The sequence below is a fragment of the Diospyros lotus genome, chromosome 3 (assembly GCF_014633365.1).
Source record: "Diospyros lotus cultivar Yz01 chromosome 3, ASM1463336v1, whole genome shotgun sequence".
Taxonomy (NCBI): Eukaryota; Viridiplantae; Streptophyta; class Magnoliopsida; order Ericales; family Ebenaceae; genus Diospyros; species Diospyros lotus.
The window spans coordinates 320579-338778 of record NC_068340.1 but is presented as its reverse complement, the minus strand read 5'-3'; the positions used below and the strand labels follow the sequence as shown (position 1 = coordinate 338778).

The 18200-nt window shown below is 31.2% G+C and overlaps 2 protein-coding genes across 3 annotated transcripts; both read right to left on the bottom strand.

Moving 5' to 3' along the window:
- Positions 1 to 427: 427 nt before the first annotated feature.
- On the bottom strand, positions 428 to 3896 carry LOC127798114 (uncharacterized). Of its 2 annotated transcripts, XM_052331435.1 has the most exons (6): positions 3775 to 3896; positions 1588 to 2134; positions 1406 to 1463; positions 1110 to 1253; positions 890 to 1009; positions 428 to 579 (listed from the first exon to the last, which is right to left on the bottom strand). In XM_052331435.1, the coding sequence occupies exons 2-6, from the start codon at positions 1632 to 1634 to the stop codon at positions 535 to 537; spliced, it is 414 nt and encodes a 137-aa protein (XP_052187395.1). In that variant the 5' UTR covers positions 1635 to 2134; positions 3775 to 3896; the 3' UTR covers positions 428 to 534. The 2 variants fall into 2 exon arrangements, with proteins under 2 accessions (XP_052187395.1, XP_052187393.1); XM_052331433.1 differs by having other exon boundaries at positions 428 to 1009.
- An 11785-nt stretch (positions 3897 to 15681) lies between these two features.
- On the bottom strand, positions 15682 to 16283 carry LOC127798337 (uncharacterized). Its single transcript, XM_052331842.1, has 2 exons — positions 16187 to 16283; positions 15682 to 16064 (listed from the first exon to the last, which is right to left on the bottom strand). Exons 1-2 carry the CDS (start codon positions 16281 to 16283, stop codon positions 15682 to 15684), a joined length of 480 nt encoding a protein of 159 aa, XP_052187802.1.
- Between the last annotated feature and the right edge of the window lie 1917 nt (positions 16284 to 18200).

Genomic DNA, 18200 nt, shown 5'->3' with positions numbered 1-18200 from the left:
TTTGATAAAATAGAAATATTGACAAAATAAATTTGTCAAAATTATTCAATAGTGAGAAAATATTTTTGTTAATGTCCCGATAGTGAATAGTGACAAATATTTGTGTTAGTAATTAGTTCAGGTGACAAATTTTTTTAGTAAGAAAATATTAATATTGAAGAAATTATTTTTCATAAAATCAAAAAATGTGACAAAAATATTTTTGTCATATTCTGAATGTCCCAATAATGACAAAAATATTTGTATTGATTGAATTATTTTTAAGACATATCTTATTCATCCTTATATCAAGTAAAAAATTAAAAAAAAGGCTTGAAAATATTAAAGTCAACAATGTTAAATATAATAAATAAAATCAACAATATAAATAAAAAAACTTCATATATGGAAAGTCATCATTTCTCAAATAATAATAATGCTCCAAAACAATATTACTTTCACCAAACATCATTGATCTTCATCAAACATTCTTGATCTTCACCAAACATACAAATTAAATAAAGTTGTTTGGCACCAAACATTCTTGATCTTCATCTACTTGTTGCTCCATAATTCCTCTTGTTGTTCCATAATTTCAATCTACCAAAAAGAAAATCATTAGAATAAATGAAAATTAAATGAATTTGAATTGAATAAAGCACTTAATTAATAATTAAATTATATATTTACCTTCATGAAAAGAAGTAGATGTATTTACTTCATCACTTCATTCACGTCTTAATTCATCAATCAAAAATTTAAGTTGATCATAAGATTCTTGTAAGCTACTTATTTTGATTTGTTGGCTTTGTATTTGCTCTCTTAATTTAGTATTTCGCTTTTCAAATTCAATCTTTTCAGTTTCTAAAAGAGCTTCTAGTTCCAATTCTCTAGATTTACTTGGTTTCACCTCATAACCAAGTCCATGAATATATCCAGATTTTGGCTTCAAAACCTTTTCAAGAATTTGGCGCCCAGTCATTTCAGTACCATCCTCCATTGTTTTAACCCAAAGAGCATTCATTTGCTCCTATAAAAATAAAAATAAAAGTTAATTCAAGCAAAAAAATTATATAAATTAATAGTTAAAATAATATATCATTAAAAATTAATAAAATGAAATTACTTACATAGTTTTCTTGAGCTTGTGGGTGGGTCCAAGTACCATCACTTTTACGATGTGTCTCAAAATAAAGTCTTACTTCAATAGACTGCTCAATTTTGTCTTCTTGATTTTCTTCTAAAATCTCTTTCAAATTTTCTTCAATAAGTTCCTATATTTAAAATTGGTAAAAAAAAAGAAAGCATACATATCAAAATATTTTAAAAAAAATATGAAGTACAAAGTAGTTTAAATAACTATACTTCAACTTATAACTAATTAAACATACCATTTCATACATGCGTTGGCAGTAAGACTTTGAACCTGATGTGTGTGAAACTTGTATCTTTGCTCGATTATTTGTATTTGATGCACTTTGAGCCTATAAATTTACACAATATATAATAATAAGAGAAAAAAAAGTACTATGAACAATTAAATCACAGATGAAAAAATTTGAGAAAATTTATTTGTTGTATCTAAATTTATTAGAAATAAAATATTACCTTAAATTTTTCCTCTTCAAAATGAGTACATAAAGCTTTCCAATCATCCGATTCCATGTGATCGACAGGATTTTCACGAGCTTCTTCCAGGGTAGCAAATTTCTTGTAATGCATGTGGCATTGGTATTTGTAAATCATAAAACGCCTAGCCATAATCTTATCCATTACTTTTTTTGTATGTAGATCACTCAAGTCTATATCAAATTCACTCTACAAATATTTAGTTCAAAATAAGTTATTTCTATATTATAAAACTTAATTAACATATAAAAATTCTTCAAAGAAAATAAAAAATTATAAATATATCTCACCTCGATTTTTTAGAAAAGGGCTTCTTAAGAGCATCTGTTGTAAACTTTGAATCTTTTGTGAAAACTATCACCCAAACCCAAGAGCAATCATGTCAAATCATCAAGAATAAATAAACAATAAACGGAAGCGTACCTGAAACCATAACGATTATATCTCTTTTGATCCGTGCGGCGAGCCTTCCAGATCAATACGAATTTCTGAGAGAATCCTTTAAGTTTCTCTCTGCAACTTATTTCTGATGATGAGATACAGAAATACAACTAATTCATTCGTAAGACCTAGGGATCATAACCACTGTATTTATAGAGGTAACAACCCTTTACCCTATTGATAATCATGTTTCAGCCCATCAAGAAAACATAATTATCCTTTAAGTATCTACACATTAAAGGCCCACACCCTATTAGATACATTAAAGCCCAAAACTTAACAGGTCACTTTTAATTGGGCTTAGATTATTTGACAGCCCACAATGCATAATTATTCACATATGAGCACAATGTTGGATTAAGGATCCAACACATCTGTCATTTTTTTCCAATAAAACACCCTTAATAGTGCTAACAATCTAGTGACAACTCTTATCTCCATTTTAAATATCTTTTCAACAGGGCCTATTAGTAGATGCATTGATTTTTTAATAATAACTCCTCCAATCTTTTTACCCTCTAGATGGTGGAATACCATCCAAACAAATATAAATAAATAACTAACCTCCACCTATTGTTGACTCAATTGTCACCATGTCATTTGGAGAAATTGATGAACTCCCAATGTTATTCAAAGTGGATGGTGGAATACCATCATTTGTTCTTGGTGGTGTTGAATCTTTTTTCTTTAAGTTGTGTAGTATGAACCATGATTGGCAAAGTGACGTTATTCTTGGAATTAGGTGGCAAAGTAGTGAATTTTCTTTGTGTACTAGAAACCTTTGATGGTAAAGTATTGGATTTGGATTGCACATGTGTAACAAGAACATTTAATGGTGGAGTAGTGGACTTTGATTTCAAAATAATTGTTTTTTTTTCTGACCAGGTGCCATAGCAATTAAATCTATTATATAATAGAACAAAAATATGTAAGTCATCCATAGTAATATTGTTTATCGACTATCAAATTATATTAACGTAAAACTCCATGGATCAAATACGGTGAATTCTTGTTAATTATATATGTACTTTTGGCATCTAAATTAGTTATATATATATATCCTTCAGTGCAAGCAACCAAAGTTATCATATTGGCAAACAAAGCTTGAGCATGGTAATTAACAGTAGTACGTACTGATGCCAACTAGCAGCTAATCTAAATGTTGGGTCTCAAAATCTAGTTGCAAGAATCGATTCAATTAATCAAATAGCAAGCAGCACACATATGCCCAACAATTAATGTCAATAAGTAGGAAGATTATATGTATAGTATCTATTAAATCAAATTAAATTAACGTAAAACTCCATGGATCAAATACGGTGAATTCATTTAGGATCAAATATGTTTCAGAAGGAAGGAGCTTAAGGGCCGCGGGGAGGGGTTGCTTTTCTGTTTTCATTTTGGAACTTTTATGTTGCTTAACCAAAGAGGTTTGCAAATAATTTTAGGTTATTTGAAAAACAGATAAAAGCAACAAAATTAGGCTGGCCATGCCCATCTAAATAATTGTTATTCTAAGAACTATTGAATTTGTGCTATGATCCAAACGTTATGGTATAACCATGGGAGTTGCAAGCCTTTGCAGCACACATGCTGATTTTGTACATAGTGAGCAAAAACATGAGGTGCAAGTTCCAGATGATAAATTTCAAACCTCTTCTGGAGGTCATTCTTTCTCAACTCATCCAACATATCTTTAATATAATGATATTGTACGTGGCTTACCTTCGAGGTCTTCGACAGCTTGAGTTGTTGACTAGAATCCTGTCTTTAATTTGATGGATTCGATCGGCTAGCTCTTTCAAAATTTCCTGCAAGTTTCTACCACCACCTCCTCCTAACTTTCCTTCGCGTTTATAATCTCCGAATATCAAAAGCACCCAAATTAAGTAAGACTCAATCATGGTATACATGGCCTTTGAAACATAAAGACCCATCTGGCATTTAAAAAGGAAAAGCCTCTTTCCACTTTTGGGCAGCCCGCGCAGCTGCATATAATAATAATCCACTTTCCTATAATATAATAATATCTATATTTTATGTATTTAATTTCAATCTCCTGACACAATTATTACGCATATATTAGCCAGCACTCTGACTATCCCATTGGCGTTTGGCTATATAATTTAATTATATATTATTATGTATTTAATTTGCCCTCTGCAATTTGGCTATATCCCATTCTGGCTAACAAGTGCACGCCACAATGTAGCCCACACAAAACAAAATGATGAGCTGCAAGCTGTGGTGGGTCGTGTGACATAATATATATTATTATAATATAATATCAACTCTATTAATGAAACCCACTTTCCTATAATATAATAATATCTATATGCCTTTATAAAATATTTTTTAATTACAATTGGAGAGAGGACTAATTTTTTTAATTACATATTAATTATAAAATATTTTATTTCATTCATTAATAATAAAAACAAATATTTAATATGAAAAATTTAAAAATAATGACATTTTTAAAAATAATGACATATTTAAAATATTTTCCAAACTAATGCCTGAAGACTTATTTGTTCACTAAAAATACATAAAAGATGGAGATATAGAAGAGTACCTGAAAATTTGTTGGCCATCCACTTTATTTCTATATCACTTTAAATTAATTATATTATTAATTATTTTATTGATAAATAATTAATAATTAACTAATAAAATAAATTTATTTTTTTTAAATTTAAAACAAATTAATTTTCGTCCTTATTATTCTTTTTATTATTTTTTTATCTCACTAAATGAGAATGATTCTACACACATATATATCAAAAGAGGCCTTGACAGCACGTGGGGTCTTTGCCAATTGGCCTCCTCATAGCCCCTTTTGTCCATCCACTTTATGAAATATCACTAAAGTGAGAATGATTTGGGGGGGGGGGGGGGGGGGTGAATTTGCCAATTTGGGCCTTGGAATTTGGCCAAATGGGCGGGTCATCTAAGATTAAATAACTATTTAGAGTTATTATTAAATATTAAAATTTATTAAAAACATTCAAAATTTATTAAATAACTAGGGATTTGTCACAAAAATAATATATAATAATATTTAATTAATATATAATATATAATTAAATATATTATGTATAAAATATTATGGGTGACATAATATATACCATTATAATATATACTTATATTTTATTATAATATTTTTAAATAGGGTCAATCATTCTTCTTGGCACGATTTTCACCAAACCCTCGCCCTCAAATCTCTACATCTCCACTGCTTTGCTGTTATCTTGTCTCTTCGTTGTCTCACCGATCAGATCCACATCTGTCAATCCACATCTTTGATATCTCCCTTAGTCGACTTCACGGTGAGCTCTAAATCATCAGCATTCTTACTCTTATTTAGTTATTGTTTATTTATTTCTTGTTTTCTCTCATAAATCTAATACCTCTCTTTTTAACCTGGATGTGTGTCTCACCAACATCATCATCACCAGCCCCAAACCCCAAATCCCAACTGCCAACCCTCTGTATCCTCTGTCGCTTCGAGTCCCTGAAAAATTTATATAAATATAATAATAATAATACTAGAAAAACTATGCCAAGAACCGGCTCCCCATGTGGTGCTTGCAAGTTTTTGAGAAGACAATGTATCCAAGGGTGCATCTTTGCCCCTTACTTCTTCTATGATCAAGGACACGATCATTTTGCCGCCATTCACAAGGTGTTTGGTGCTAGTAACGTTTCAAAAATCTTGGCCCAACTTCCAGAAGATGACCGTGCTTGGGCTGCATTTACACTATGGTATGAAGCCCAAGCTAGGATTAACGACCCCATATATGGCTGTGTTTCCCACATATTTACCCTCCAACAACAGATCATCTATCTGCAATCCCAACTTGCGTTGATGCAGGAGTCTTTTCTTGCTAGCTCATGTCCAGTCACGCCAGTTGTTCCAAATTGGGATCTCCTAGAAACCAGTATTGGACATCTTCCATATAGTGGTCATGAATTATTTTTCGTGAGTAATCTAGACCCTGTCAACACTAGCAACAACCCCTGGCCAGATGGAGAACTTGAAGCCGTTGATGAGCTGGGAGCTATTTTCAGGTATTCCTTATTTTTACATTTTAGTGTGTTTGAGGACAATCCACAATTCAAGTTGGGAGGTGAGGTTTAATTAAGAATTGATTCACGCTCAATTATGGTTTAATTCAAATTAATTCATGCTTAATTATGCAAACTATTTATGCATATCCGGATATAAAGTTTTATATGCGAATTTCTTGTATGGATATTCGGATGCCAAGTCCGCATATCCGAATGAGAGGGCCTATATATATCCCGATATAAACTGAAACTCTCGCTTTTTTTTAAGTTCGAGGTTGGTGATTGTAAGCACCCCTGCCCGGATATCCCGAACCACCCGGACTATCTGAACGGGAGTGCTTACGCAAGGAGAAAGAATTATACACAAGACCAAAAACCACCCTGGCATGCATACAGAAAAATAAGAACAGCGAAAACGAAGCTAAACACATGCATGCACTACGGGTACCCTGCTATCACAACGGTTACATGATAAATACATAAACACAAACTCCTGTGCCGACATACACGAGACTCGAAGAACGACCTGGCACAGTAAAAATGATAGAGTAAACCCTACTCAACCATCAGAGTTGACAGGGATTGACGGGACTTCCTGTACACTATACCGACGCTGTCGCTAGAAGCTGACTCCCTTGCCTGGACCCACGCTGCCACTACCTGGAATGATGGAAAGCAAGGTGAGTCGAGAGACTCAGCAAGCATAAGAAAAGAAAGGCTGAAGGTTACACAAAACTAGAAATCTCTCCCTAGAATAAACTCTCAGGCACACACAAGCCATGAGACGCTACAGCACAATAGCATAGCATAATAAAAACACATACTGGTTCTTGGGGCCTACACAAGACACCTGGCACCCAAGTCTCATTCCAACCTCCCGTTGCCCTGAAAGGCAACATAAATCTCCAACAAACCTGCACGCGCTGTCCCGGGTCGGTACTCTCGTCACCCGTCCATGTCGGTACTCCCAACACTCGAGCCATAGGCTTCCTCGGAACGGTACTCCTGTCCGAGAATTAATAACTACCGGTAACCATGCAATGCACATAAAAATGCAATGGCATAGTGAGCATCAACGTGATACACCGGCACCCATACATCCAGGCATTAGGCCATGCTTCGCCCATATAGTAAACCACACGCGATGCATATGCTCGTGCCAGATACAACCTAACCAAACTAGAATATCCGTGTTCAAGCATACTCAATAAATGAATACCCCAACATGCAACCTGCACCCATGTGCATATCAAATCATGAACAGTAATATAATAAATCTAAACATCCAGTAAATCACATACTGGTAGAGCTAGTCAGCAGTGTTTGGCACCGATCAACGGCCAGTGACTAGGAGTGTCCACCCGACGGTCCACTTCAGGGCCCTACAATAGTCTACCCCAACGTTATCAACAACCGACCCCTGCCCTACTGCTCGATAGCTCTAACCGAACCATAAATAAATCCGAGAAAAACTATAAATAAACCCGATAAAATCGTAAATAAACCCTCACGTCTAGAAACCTAGTTCCCAGGCTAGTTTAGCATCATTCCCAAAAGGAGTGGGGGCCATACCAACCCCCGTAGGCACTTAACGAATAAAACTCTAGAAGTCTCGGATTTATTTAAATTAAAAAAAATGAATAATAATTCAAAAAATAAGGCTAGGCGCCGAATTAGAGTAAGGGAGATGATAAAATACGAGAAACTACGAAGTCTCTCATGGGAATTAAAGAACACGAGGAGAGGGTTAGGAGCTTGCCTGAAATCGGCTGCTTTCAGCCTCTCTTGTGCTCTCGATGCGAATTAAAACATTTCCTAGCAAATAATACAACCGAAACTTAAATTAATTAATTCCAATCGGGTAAAATTTATAATTTAAACATATTACGCTTCTACTAATTTTTACCCACGTACCTGATCACTTTTCATGCCGAAAAATCCCAAAATTCTATTATTTTTCTCTTATTTTTCTTTTCTTTCCTTTCTTTTCTTTTATTTTCTTTTTTTTTTGTTTATTTTCTCTTCTTCTCCCCTGATCTTCTTCTTCCTCGCACCTTCACCCTGCGCCTTGCTTCTTCCTCTTCCTTTTTTCCTTTTTCTTCTCATTTTCTTCTTTCTTTTCTTCTTCTTCTTCTTCTCCTTGCGGCCGAGCTCCTTCCTCCAGCCGCCGCCGCCTCCAGCTCCGCCTCCCACTGTCGCGCGCGCCGCCGCTGCTACTGCCTCGTGTCGCCACCCCCGCTGCTCCGCGTCGTCCATGGCCGCGGCTTCTTCAAGCCGCTGCTGCTCCTCGTCGGCCGCTGCCATGGTCGACTGGCCTCCGAGCTCTCTCTCTCTCTCTCTCTCTTTCTCTCTCAGTTGAGCTCTCTCTATCTCTCACTCTCTGCTCGCCCTCGAGCCCCTTCTCTCTCTCTCTCTCTCTCTCTCTCTCTCGCTATTTCTTTTCGGCCACAGCTCTCAATGTGAGAGAAAATACCAGATTTTTGGCCACTTTGCTTAACCTCTAAGCACACGCACCGCCACAAAATTATGACATATCAATTGATTTAATTAATTTAATTTCATTTATTATTCTTATGATTATTTATTATCTTACTACCTCAAAAGTCTCAAATGCATAAATTGATATATATATATATATTTTTTTTCCAAAATTTTGGGATACTACAGTGATTGAGAAGGGAGAATTGATTGACTAGGAGATGGAGGAGTGTTTTATTATTAATTTATGCTTGTTTATTAATTTGTGGTGTGTAATATTAATTTATGCTTGTTTATGTTTTAAGTTGTACCCCTGAGGAGATATGGTGGGTTGTGGACCTTAATAAGGTGTAATATTAAGTTACATTATGGGGATGTGGACCCAAATGTATTTGTCTATGAGTAAAAATGTTGAGTATGGCTTCCATTATCAATATTAAGAAGAATGTGTAATGTTTTAATAGGGTTTGGCAGTTATGTCATCTTGTTGTGGGTCCCTAGCTAGGGGCGCCTACAAGATTTTTATTTTTTATGCCTAATATGATGTATTTTATGAAAAAGTAAATTTAATAAAATTATTTTTGTAACAAAAAATTAAATTTCTTCTAACGTACATATTTTTGTCATATTTTTTTTTATAATACTATGTTGTGAGAAACTATTTTTATTATAAAAATTATTACTTATTGTGACTAAAATTTTTTGTGAGAAAATTACTTTGTCATATTATCTAATTTGAATTGGTGCAAAAAATTTGGCGCCAACCTCATGTGACAAAAATTATTTTGTCATTATAAATTATCTACATCACTATATTATGACAAAATATTTTGTCAAAATATAGTTTGTCACAACTTTACTCACTTTTTGAATTTGACATGAGAAAACTCTATTTTGTCACAATTTTGTTACAAAAAAAATATTTTTCATGACAAAATTTAATCTATCACAATTACTTTTCGTGACAAGAAAGATACGCTGCAAGTTGAAAAAATAAATTTAATAAAATTATTTTTGTCACAAAAAAATTGAATTTCTTATGACGTACATATTTTTTTTATAAAAATTATTATTTATTATGACTAAAAATTTTTGTAATTACATCTTATATAATTAAATATTGTGACAATTATTTTGTCATATTATCTAAGTTGAATTGGCGCAAAAAATTTGGCGCCAACTTCATGTGACAAAATTTTGTGACAAAAATTATTTTGTCATTATAAATTATCTACATCACTATATTATGACAAAATATTTTGTCAAAATATAGTTTATCACAACTTTACTCAGTTTTTGAATTTGGCACGAGAAAACTCCATTTTGTCACAATTTTGTCATAATAAAGATACTTTTTGTGACAAAATTTTATGCATCACAATTACTTTTCGTGACAAAAAAGATACGCTACAAGTTGAAAAAATAAATTTAATAAAATTATTTTTGTCACAAAAAATTTAATTTCTTGTGATGTACATATTTTTGTCATATTTTTTTTTTATAATACTATGTTGTGACAAACTATTTTTGTTATAAAAATATTACTTATTGTGACTAAAAAATTTTGTAATTATATCTTATATAATTAAATATTGTGACAAAATTTTGTGTGACAAAATTATTTTGTCATATTATGTAAGTTGAATTGGCGCAAAAAAATTGGTGCCAATTTCATGTGACAAAATTTTGTGACAAAAATTATTTTGTCATTATAAATTATCTACATCACTATATTATGACAAAATATTTTGTCAAAATATAGTTTGTCACAACTTTATTCACTTTTTGAATTTGGCATGAGAAAACTCTATTTTGTCATAATTTTGTCACAAAAAAAAAATACTTTTCGTGACAAAATTTAATCCATCACAATTATTTTGTCACAATATACTAAATTTCTTGTAGTGTGGATTTATTCCGAATCTTGATTTCTGATGGATTCATTTTATTCTGAGGCTAGAATATTGCAATTTATTTCTTTAAAGCCATTTATTAAATTATTAATTAAATAATTATTAAATTTTTAAAAATTTATCAATTGAGTTATAAATATAATATATATGTATTTTTGAAAAAAATGAGAAATTTAAATAAAAATATATTATTTATATTAAAAAAACTAGTTTATGGGTGAATATAGAAATATATATATATTATTTTATTGTAATCTATAAGTGGGTGTGTAGCTCCACTATACACTTACGCGTAGCATGCAAGGTGAGGTATGATGATGTAGTCGATGGCTAAGCTCGACGAATTTCATGGCGCCAAATTTGAAAATTGTGCGGGCCAAGGTATAAAATAACCAATTCAGGGTGTTTGACAATGGTTAGGATTTTTGGTAATTTCATTACGTCATTACTTGTAATTTCAGGACTTTGCTCAATCTTCTCCCCAGACTCGAACTTGAATTATCGTTTCCCAAGCGAGTAGACATGATATGTTATGTTTACCTTATATTATGCATGTATATACTGTTTCATGCATAAAGATTATATAACTTGTACATGATTTTTGTATGCAGATCATAGAAAAAAACTTTTAAATATTTCTAACTTGCATGAAATATTTTCATCATACTGGGAGAGACATAAGCTGAAAGATACCCTAACTGATTTCTTGTCTTGAGAATGTGAAATATTGAATGATATGTTGTATTTTAGGCACCACATGAAATGATAAATGATTACAACTTGTGCTTTAAATAGAGTATCAGTTGCATTATTATTAGAGGACTATTTAGTAGATTCCCTGGTGACTCATAGTTGGAAAAGATCATGGTACTGTGAGGCTTGGCATGCCAAGACCATGAGAGACACGGATAGTATGTTTCAGCACTGCTATTACGTGGGCCATTATTATATTATAGTGAGAATGACGTATGTGCCAGTATATATACTTGAGCGCATGTGTGTATAGGCGTTAGGCCAATTTCTACTAGTGTGTCCTCAGAATCAGTGCATGTATCTCATTTAAAAGTATAAGGGACTTAGGTGGTTAGGGAATAACTTATGGGGGTTGTCTTTAGACACCTATTTTTCCTACACTATGTTTTTCATTGAATCTCAAATTATGTAACTTATACTACATTTACTCGTTGTTCATCTTACTATTATATTATTGTATCCATGATACTCATCTTAGCATTTTTATTGCATATTCTCCTAGTGGGCATGACATACCTTATACTCGCAAGTTCACAAGACTCACTCTTTTTTATTAAAAATATTTTTTAGGGAATTCTCCTTTTTGATTATTGGTCCAGCAGATCTTCTGGTATGATATCAGACCTCTTTTTGACTCTTGATGTGATATAGGATGCTATGTGGAGACATACACGTACTGTTGAGTCTAATCTTTTGTCTTTTATTTTTGTGGCATGTAATTGTGCTAAGGGCTTGAGATACGGGATTTGATATGTATTTATGACAGTAGTGTGATGGATATTCTTATTTTGTACAGCTGTTGTATATGGAATATTGAAATGTTATTATAGAAGGTGAAATGGTATTTTACTCCATGTTTTCTATATTTTGTCAGTAATATTATTGTTTTTAGCAAATCGAGTTAAAGAAGAGTTTTACTAGTCCATTGTGGGGCCGTTGAGCCTAGGGATTAATGTCGGTCATGACTTATCGAAATTCGAGTCGTGAAATATATGTACTGTTTATGCATTATGCTTGTTTGTTTTTTTTTCCTTGTCTGACTGTCCATGAAATGGATTATTAATTATTCTTCCAATATTGCCTTTGATTATCCTTTTGAATTTATTATATTAATATTATAAAAATGTATTAGTAAATTCTATGTAAAACAGTTAAATTAAAAAATTAATGTGTAAAACGTGTATGGTAGTTCTGTATATATATATATCAACTAAATATAAAATAACAACGTACATTAATTTATGTAGGACAAAACAATTAAATGGTTACCGTCTCTTGAGCTACAGATTCAATTTACAAGATTTGGCTTGAGTTTGACTGAGCTTGAGATGGTTTAACACTTGTCAACAATTAATAGTTTCCGTTAGTGTTCAATTATTTGTCCTCATATTTTACTCTTTTTTCTTGTTTCTCTTTTTCTAGTGAGATTCAATTTTGATCTAGTGATGAAGAAAATGAGTCCAACAAACGAAAAGAAGAAATTTTCGAGGAAGGAAGGAATAAAGTTGATCAACAATTTAATAAATGTTTAGCTGGATTTTTCTTTTATTTTTCTTTTTATATATTTTGTAATTGAATCCGAGATTAGATATTTTAAAATTCTACATTTAGATAAACAAGTCTCAATTATTAGAATACATTTAAAATCATAACAATGACTTTTGTCTATTCATCGTATGGTTTTTTATTTTTATTATTATTATTTAAGTGAAAATTCTACATTTTTACTCATTATGCTTCATATATACTTGCTTGTTAGAAATTTTATATTTTTATGCATTAATAAATATACATTGGACCATCATGATAAAATCATTTAGTTTGATCGTCATTATTTTTGTAAGCTAGTTATGCATCTAGACCTCTGAAAATTGGAATTATTTTTGTGTACTTGAAGATTTTCTATATGGATATGATTAAGTTTTTCATTTTATTTTACATATAGGAGAAAATAATTATACGAGGTGCATGTACAATAATTTGAAAGACTTAATTTCTAATTGATATGATTTTCTATGTAATATATTGTAAATTTACACTTAGATGGTCTAATATTAAGATAAGGATCGATATCAAGTAATTGAGCAGTAACTCTAGCAAAGTTAATTATTCTTTTTTTTTTTCTAGAATGAGATATTGTAAATTTATACGTACATCAATTGGGGTGTAATATATTATTTAACTAAATAAAAAAGTATAAATAAAGATTTGATTATAAAGACAAGCAGAGTAGTATTATGTATTGTTATTTTTTTTTTTTAAATGTAGTGAGGATAATTGAGTAAATATGTAATAGGTTTCTCCTTCAATTAGGAACGGGTATTAATTAGTTCCTTGTGGTTGTCCCAGTAGTTAGCAAGGAGTGGTGGACAGTTTGGGTTCTCGGGTTCAAATTCACTTTCTATACAGTTATTGTTGATTAGATTCAAATTTATTTTTTTTTGTCAAAAATCATTGGATCGAACGACTGTAGCTCTTGCGGGCATCCTAAGGAATGGGTATTAATTTGATTCTGGGATGGGAGGAGGGAATCAAATTCCCTCTCGGTTAGGAGCTTGATTCATGATTTATGAAGAGTACCACATCACTTAATTTCCAAAGAATTTGATAAACGTAATATTACAAATTGATTTCTGAATTATGAATGAAATCTACGTAACTTAATTTTCAAAGGTTGTGATAAATGCAAGAATTCAAAAATTAACAGCCAAGTTTCCTTTCCCAAATTAAGTAGAATTACTTGTATGTAACTGTTTGGTTAGAAATCAAATATAATTTTCTTGGCTTATTTGCATTTCATAGTCATTCACGAGTGGCTATGAAATGCTTCAACGTCAAAGATGTGCCACTAATGGTACATTCACAAAGTTCCTCTAGTTAGAAAGGTTTTTTTGAGTAGAGTTTTTATAAATAATTTTTTTTAAGTAAAAGGTTGTAATTGTTTAAATGTCAATTAAAATACTATTTTAAATGATAAGATTATAAAAATGACATGTAAAATAATAAAATACAATAAGATTATATTAGACATTTTAGTATTTTAAAAAAGCGTAAAAAAATTCTACTTCCAAAAGTTCAAAATTTGAGCTTCTCTTCGTACATATATATATAAAAAATAAACAAAACAATTTTTTTAATTGTCAAAAAGCTTAAATGGAGTGACAACCAACGACACAAATTTGTTTGAGAAGAGTTTCTTATATTAAAAAAGCTCTTTTGTCCAATAAATAAGCTCTTCCAAATAGTCTCTAAATTATACTGAGTGTACTATTATCTTAATAACATAAATTCGAATAATTATTTACACCCTTAATAGCTTGCAAAAATAAAGATATGTAACTAAAAGATCAGGAGGAGATAGAGAAAATTGCTTTAATTGACCCTTAGAAAAACTAAAAGTTTATAAATAACTCATTCTAAATTTTTTTAAGTTTTTGAACCTCTAATATTGTTTTTGGACCAAAATACCTTTAAATAATTGTTGTGAACTATCATTAAAAAAAAAAAACCTCTTCACACATTGTCAAATACTCTCTCTCTAATATTTCAAAACTCACATCTCTGTCTTCACATGTGAAATACTCACTCCCTCTACTAATTCAAAACTCACATCACTTTCTTCTCTTTGCATCTCACCAGTCTCTCTCATCTCCTACCATTTGTCTCTCTACTAATTTCTCTCTAGAAAGATAGGTAACTTGGGTTAATATAAAATATATTTTCATTATTTATTTTTGGTGCTATATACTTTCATTATTTAGTGTGTTAAAAACAAAATCACGTGGTTTAATCTGTTGTAATATTCAATTTTCAAACCTGAAAACTTTACACAGAGTTTCTAATTTGTTTGTTGAATGTGTAAAGTTGAATTTATGAAAAGTGAGTAAAATTGAATTTACAAAGAGTGTGTAAAGTTGATCAGTTTGAACTCATACGTATGATTTCATATAAGAATGAGTAAGGGTAATTTGATCTCAAAGAGTAAAAAACTTAAAAAAAAATTCAAGATCGTCATTTTTAAATTTTTTACTAAATTGAGGGTCATTTAAAAGGTTGACTAATATATATATCTATAAATTTTAAAAATAAAGATTTATAACTAAATAAAGAGATGCTTATTTAGCAATGTCGATTGATGCATGATATCATTTTAGACTTTGAGGCTTATTTCCTCGTCTCACAATTTTTAGATTTGTAATAATAATTAAATAATAAAAGTAATCAACTTTTTTTTTCTTAAAAAAATAAAATAATTATTCAATTTGATCAAATTAAAATCAATTGTACCAAATCCCTTATTATATTACGATTTTAAATTTATGCAGTACAATGATCTCAAATTGGTATCCTTATAATTTATTTCTGACGACAATAACAAGGACTCAGATCGATAAACTATTTAGATTAATAATGGGCACTAAACAACACTAGCAATCTTTGCCTTCTTGTTGAGTCTTACTTCTTTAACTTGGGGAACATCTGAAGTTTTGACAATCTTCAAACGCAAGGGTGGGTTACAAACCAGAGCAGGACGCCCATCGAACCCAGAAAGCATCCCAATATAGCCCTTAGGTAATGTCCCAACTGATGGATCGAAAAGCAAGACGTATACATTGTCGCTGAACTTCTCAAACTTGAACCAAATTGGTCCTGGGGATCCTACCCTCCCATTTGCTGTAATGATCAATGCACCCTGCACTCTTCTATCATATGAACTGACAGTCCACGCATTTTGAGAAAGCTTACAGAGTTGAGAAGGGAAATGGATGTTCAAATCAGTGAACTCATAGATAACATTACCTATTTCATAGTTTTAGTTGGCAGGATATATAGAATTCTACTGTATGACCTAGCGATGAATCTGAACTTTCTTGGTAAAGATCCCTTGGGCATAATTAATGGATCTGTGGCATAAAAACCACCTCCTTCTCTACTGAACGCTGGTACGAGATAGTATTGGGTGCCGGTGATGACTTCATCACCGGAAGAGTCGTACAAGGTCTCATGATTATCAGCCATGAGAGTGTTTGGGAGCAAGGAAATTAAGGAGAAGGAAAGAGAGTGCCATTACTAGTGAGCTGGCTGATCTTTTCTTCTTTTTTTTTTTGATGGGTAGAAAACCAAAGCTGAGAGTGGCTTGCATTTTTAGAGATGGAAAATGAGTCGAAATCAAATTATGATCGGATCAATTCATTTTGTAAGACACTATATTTTCGAGCTATATGCCGGCCGGGGACCAGTGAAAGCAGCTTAATTTATTTATCCATCATCCATTTTCACGCGACTTATACATTCATATATATATATATATATGTACTTGTATGCATTATGGTTTTTTTCTTTTTGTGGCCATTGTCTGGCTGCTCATGCAATGGATCAACGTGTAAGATGTGTATGACAGTTCAATATAATATAATGTGTATGATCAAAAAGGGTAGGTGGTCGTATAGATGAAATTACATAATACCCATCTCAGGTTTATTTATTTACACTCATATTTAAATTTTTCAAAAATTGATAAAGAATCTGAGTAGGTCATCTGTCAATTTTCCACAAACCTTGGGTAAGTTCTCTGTCAATTTAGGATAGTTTTTTTTTTTAATAAATTTTTGATCAATTTAAATATAAATATAAATAAATAAACTTACAATTATGTCTATATACAATAATTTTGAAGTCTTTTATTTGTCCAAATTTACACGCAAGTGGATTCCACTTTCCATTGAAGTTTAATTGGATGGGTAGAAATCAAAGCTGTGTGGCTTGAATTTGTATAGTTTGAATGTACGTGTCACGGTGTACGTGCATATATACATGCATGAAAAAAAAAATTATAGAATCAATTTTGCTTTGTTATTTTGGAGGCCATTATTTTTGTAAGCTAGCTATATGTTGGGGCCCGGTGGTCATATCAATATTATTGTCTTGTTGACTTTTGTGGATTTCGAATCATATACTTTCTTATGATTTTTCATTTCCTTTTGATTTCTTGTCTGCCTGTCCACGTCCTATTTTTCTTTGAACTATTAATATATCCACATGATCAGTTTTTTAATTTCCTAACTGACTTATTGCTCGTAACTTTATTTTTTAAACAAATATTGCTCATAACTTAATAAAATATATACTAGGATATCATAACATGTGGTATATCATGAGTTAGATCAGGATGACTTCAATCATGAAATTACTGAAGTGAATTTTTTGTTTTCTTAGTTATAATCTTTATAACATGCATGTATAGGGTGGTCCAAATGGACAAATTCAATCCATCCATGGAGAATTAAGGCAATTCATAATTTGTTTTGGATAAATTACACAAACATCCACAAGTTTAAACTAATTAATTGCACCAATATGACACTTTTACTCATAATCTGCACAAACATCCCCTGGCATGATCAGCAGTCAAACATTCAATATAACCGATCACCAACTTTTGAATGTTAAATGTCTGTATTACCCTGAGTTTAATATTTTATTGGTTTTATTAATAACTTAATATTAATTTATGCTCTAAAAAAGAAATTGATATATATATATTTATAGTTTAATATTTTAATTTTTAAGGTTAAAATATTAAGAAAAATCAATATTTTTCATTTTAACTTAAAAATAGATTTAGAAAAAACAAAGTGATGATTATTTCATTTTTTTATAAATTGCCGATTAAATAAAATTTAATAATGTACCTCAAATAAATAATAACATTTTTTGTTTGTTTGTTTGTGCTTGGATCGATGGAGGTGTTTCATTTTTTTTTTTTCCATTAATTGAAAAACTATCCAACTCAACTATCAAATTAATGCAATAAATAGTACAGCAGTCAACAATAACATCGGACAAATCTTTTTCTTTTTCATTTTTTAAAATCACAATCAACTAACTCAATCCAACTCTCAAACCCAACCGAAACAAATAGAAGAAGATACCACT

What these genes read in the sequence shown, in the direction of transcription:
- LOC127798114 (XM_052331433.1), bottom strand. Translation starts at nt 1,634, where the DNA reads ATGATTGGAAAGCTTTATGTACTCATTTTGAAGAGGAAAAATTTAAG. An exon ending in TTGAAGAGGAAAAATTTAAG is followed by an intron (nt 1,464 to 1,587) that starts GTAATATTTTAT and finishes GTAAATTTATAG; the next exon opens with GCTCAAAGTGCATCAAATAC. An exon ending in ACAAGTTTCACACACATCAG is followed by an intron (nt 1,254 to 1,405) that starts GTTCAAAGTCTT and finishes TTTTAAATATAG; the next exon opens with GAACTTATTGAAGAAAATTT.
- LOC127798337 (XM_052331842.1), bottom strand. Translation starts at nt 16,283, where the DNA reads ATGGCTGATAATCATGAGACCTTGTACGACTCTTCCGGTGATGAAGTC. An exon ending in AGCGTTCAGTAGAGAAGGAG is followed by an intron (nt 16,065 to 16,186) that starts GTGGTTTTTATG and finishes ACTATGAAATAG; the next exon opens with GTAATGTTATCTATGAGTTC.